The 4,459-nt window shown below is 36.7% G+C and overlaps 1 protein-coding gene across 1 annotated transcript; it reads left to right on the forward strand.

The window, feature by feature from the left end:
• Positions 1-498: 498 nt before the first annotated feature.
• rps16 (ribosomal protein S16) lies at positions 499-3,775 on the forward strand. The gene is made up of 6 exons (XM_084111516.1): positions 499-564; positions 654-705; positions 1,566-1,667; positions 3,178-3,274; positions 3,444-3,491; positions 3,586-3,775. Exons 2-6 carry the CDS (start codon positions 658-660, stop codon positions 3,729-3,731), a joined length of 441 nt encoding a protein of 146 aa, XP_083967642.1. The 5' UTR covers positions 499-564; positions 654-657; the 3' UTR covers positions 3,732-3,775.
• Positions 3,776-4,459: the final 684 nt, after the last annotated feature.

Raw genomic sequence — 4,459 nt, forward strand, 5'->3', positions numbered from 1 at the left:
TTACCTAAATCTGAAAGATGATGTACTTGGTTTGCCAAACTCATTCTACTCCAATGGTGTTGATTCCATAGACAGTAAAAGAAAGGTTGATTCGAATGATTCTCTTGTAACAGAGCGCCATCTAGGGGCGAGGTGTAACATTTAGCATGTGGAATAAAAGTCACATCAAAATAGATAAATATAATTATGTTATATAATATAATTTTGATGTAATGAATAGTACGTATAGTAATCAGAATGATCGGATCTCTTTTTTTATCCTCTATTTCAACCTATGATTTCAACCAATCCATTGAAATTTGTCTGAATAGATATGCTTCCTTCACCTGCAAAGGAAAATGAGGTGGATCATAATGGTGTTCCAAATTAAATGTATAAATAATAGTTTATCTATTTACTTACGTGAATATTAGAATTTTGTTATCTTGTGAATGTGTGTTAAAAATTAAAAAAATTATACAATTACGACTGTCGTAAACACAAGATTGTTTACGACAGTGCCCCTGCTTTTGCGCACGGGAAACCCCTGTGCGGCCTCTCCGAACAGCGCTCCAGCTCTGAAAGGTTTGTTCCTCAAGCAGTTGTCACTAAAATTCGTATTTAAAGAATAATTTATGCTTTAATTAAACGACAATCATTTTATTTATTTCCAGAATCATGCCAGCTAAAGGTCCTCTACAGTCTGTCCAGGTTTTTGGACGTAAAGTGAGTATTTAAACGCTGTATGTCCTCGTGCTCGTGCACTGCGGTGATGCGGGTTTGAGATTAGCCGGCTATGCTAACAGATGTATGCGGTTGTAAATGACTGTGAATCTAATGTTTTTATATAGTTTATGTACTAAACGTTACCGTTAGAGGTCATACAAAAGTATATGTGGTCTTAAACCATTAAAATGTAAAATAAGCATGTGTCCTGTTTAGATTAACAGTGAGTGATGAATAAAGTGTTGGTAATGGCTGTTTGCTGACACGTGGGACAGTTAAGTGTGTACATGTACAACAGTAATTCATACAAAACAGTTGCTTTTACATCTGATCGTCATGTTTTCTGTTGTTCAGTAGTTATAATAGATATTGTAGAGGGGCTTCTTGTTTGTCTTACTAACTCAGTAACTGTTAGTCTGTACTTGTGTCTAGTATAGCAATGGGTCTTAATTCTGATCATAAGAATATCATAGAATATTTAAACCCGGTTTCACAGACAAGCCTTTAGCCTAACGTTAGTCCCAGACTAAAATGCATGTTTGAGCAGTTTTAACTGAAAGCAACTTGCCCTGGCATATCCTAAAATATATCAATTCCATTGTGTCTCAAAATGCACATCAGTTATGTGTATTTTGCTAAGGCACATTTATAAAAGATACCTAAATGCCCTAATTGAACTAATGCCTAATCCTGGCTTAATCTAAGCCCTGTTTGTGAAACTGGGCCTTAGAGCATATCCTAAATGTGCAATGCTTTGGTTATGTGCAATGCCAGTAGCAAGATTTAAGACCACTGTGCTATAACATCTTAATAGTGTCATATTTGATGTGATGTCTGATCTGTTTTTTTACCATCAACAGAAAACAGCCACAGCTGTTGCCCACTGCAAGAGGGGAAATGGGCTTATTAAAGTCAACGGAAGACCCCTTGAGATGATCGAGCCTGCCACTCTGCAGTACAAGGTACTTTAATTACAGATATGAAGTGCTTAGAATAGAAATATTCAATCAGATCTCTATATCAGTCAAGTCTAAATGTAGATTGTCGTCATTCATTCATGCCGTTCCAAACCTGTATAAGTTTTTCCTCTATGGTAAATAAAGGTGGGGTTTTTAAAGAATATCCTGATTGTTTTTTTTTTAGTATAATAAAAATGAATCAGGAATTGGTGCTGTCACCTTTGTGGAAGAAAAACACCAAAATGTCAGGTTTTGTTTACCGAAAAGCCTGGCATCCTCCACAGCACTAGTTGCCATGTTCATGTGCCCTGAGAAGTAGTAATGTCAGATTTGGGAAAATTATGCCGCTTTTAAATGTATTAATCTAATTTGCATTAATTTGAATTATTCATGAATCAAATCAGTCCAGTTTTCAAGTCTCACTCTGAAATTAAAATTGAGACTGATTATTTTTATGGGATATTGCATTGTTTATAAATGATTTATCAGTGTACTTAATTTTTAATGTTCATGTGCCCTCGTTATCAGAAACATTAACTTTCCCTTCCCTTCACGATGGCATCTTTTCTCATCCGTCTGTTACTCACATGAGATTGTAGCAATTAGCAAATGACAATGACCCATTCAATTCCTGATGGACAGTCAAGTCCTGGCTTTTTTCTTGCTGAGAAGCCGTACCACTAGGATCTGTCTCATAACAGTAAATAATAGATGATCGCAATTTCCATTGCATGCCAACTTTAAAGGGTTAGTTCACCCAAAAATGAAAATTCTGTCATTTACTCACCCTCATTTCGGTCCAAACCTGGAAGACATTCGTTCATCTTCAGAACACGAATGAAGATCTTTTGAATGAAATCTGAGAGATTTCTGTCCCTCCATAGACAGTCTATGTTTAAAGAGATCAAAAAACGAATCCATATAAAAATATGTATTGAAGAGTCACTTTATATGATGAACAGAATGTTTATATGTAAATAAAAGCCTAAATGTAATCCATTCATCATAAAGCGATCGAGTCTCTTCAGAAGATTTGTACTAAACCGCTCAATATGGATTAGTTTTCCGATCTCTTGTGAACTTTTTGAAACATCAACGTGATTGTTGCGTCGCTGTCAATGGAGGGACAGAAAGCTTTTAGATTACATTAAAATATCATCTTTTGTATTTCGGTAACCCATATTCGGAATTTGCCCTCTTCATTTGACCCATCCAAGTTAGTGCACACACATTAGGAGCAGCGAGTAGTGAACACACACACCCATAACAGTGGGCAGCCATTCACTGCGGTGCCCGGAGAGTGATTGTGGGTTAGGTGTCTTGATCAAGGGCCATTTCCTGCTGGTAATGAGAAATCGAACCTTTGAGTTAAAAGTTCAACTCTCTAACTATTAGGCCACAACTGTCCAACTTTAAGTGTATACTTATGTACATTCATCAGGATAGAGTCCTTTAGCTCTGTGTGAGGAGATTTTGTTCATACGTCTACTAACTGAGTGTTTGTTTCCTTCAGCTGCTGGAGCCTCTTCTGCTGCTGGGTAAGGAGCGCTTCGCTGGTGTTGACATCAGAGTTCGCGTGAAGGGTGGTGGACACGTCGCTCAGATTTACGGTTAGTAACACTGGCTGATGGTGGAAGCCGTTTGCTCTGAATTGTCTTACCGTGTATTAAAGTATTTGTACATGATAATCAGTGAACGGTAAATGGATAGATTCTTACCTAAGGCCGCAGTGTTCAAAAACTTCTGTACTGACGTTAACATGTTTCATTCTTCTTTCAGCCATTCGTCAGGCCATCTCTAAATCCCTGGTTGCCTATTATCAGAAATGTAAGTGTGCGTCATTGTAGTCATTGTTGTGAAGATGAATGTGGAAAAGGTGTCTGCATTAATTGTCATATTTTTCTATTTTCTCTTCTCCCAGATGTGGATGAGGCTTCCAAGAAAGAGATCAAGGATATCTTGATTCAGTATGACAGGACCCTGCTGGTCGCTGATCCCCGCCGCTGCGAGTCCAAGAAGTTCGGTGGACCTGGAGCTCGCGCACGCTACCAGAAGTCCTACCGTTAAAATCTCTCTGTACATTTTCATATAATAAACCTGAGGGGGAACAATTCTTTTGTCTTGAGGAGTTCTTCTTAAGACTGTGCTTGTAGTCTTGAGTTTGAATGTGTTCTGTGTTCAGTAGTCGATTTGGTTTTAATTTCCACATGATTTCAAACTAGTTCACAAGGTTCTCTGAGTCAAATAGTATAATTCCACTGAAATTCATAAAATTATTGGTTAAAAGATTTTGTTATTGAGGTAGTTTACAATTAATGTTACAGGTTAATTAAAGGCTGATGTATGCATGGAATGATTATGATAGTAAAATTCAACAATGAAAGAAATGGCCTGTTTCCATTCTGCAAAAGGATAGTGATGTGAAATAATATATATAGAGCTACATGACATCTAAGAATGTGTTTTGCGTGAGTATACATGCTGATTATTGAACCACATACTAGCATTCTATTATTAATTTTGCCATAGAAAGGTATGTCAAATAATTGAATGTGGCTGTTGAGTCAACAACTGGTAGATTTTAAGTGCATACCTATGGAGGTTTCAAAAGCAGTGCTAACTACTGGTGAAGTACACTAAATAGTCATTTGGAATTGAGTTCAATATTATTGTTATTCGGTAGTGTGAAGGTTCTTAACTTAGAAATTTGTTACAAATTATTGTAGTGTATTTTAAATGCTCTATATGGAGTAGCATTATTCTTTGAATAATATTATAAACCAGAATTTCACTGT

This window comes from Abramis brama (genome assembly GCF_963993115.1).
Source record: "Abramis brama genome assembly, chromosome: 4".
Lineage (NCBI taxonomy): Eukaryota > Metazoa > Chordata > Actinopteri > Cypriniformes > Leuciscidae > Abramis > Abramis brama.

What these genes read in the sequence shown, in the direction of transcription:
- rps16 (XM_084111516.1), top strand. Translation starts at nt 658, where the DNA reads ATGCCAGCTAAAGGTCCTCTACAGTCTGTCCAGGTTTTTGGACGTAAA. An exon ending in TCCAGGTTTTTGGACGTAAA is followed by an intron (nt 706 to 1,565) that starts GTGAGTATTTAA and finishes TACCATCAACAG; the next exon opens with AAAACAGCCACAGCTGTTGC. An exon ending in CTGCCACTCTGCAGTACAAG is followed by an intron (nt 1,668 to 3,177) that starts GTACTTTAATTA and finishes TGTTTCCTTCAG; the next exon opens with CTGCTGGAGCCTCTTCTGCT.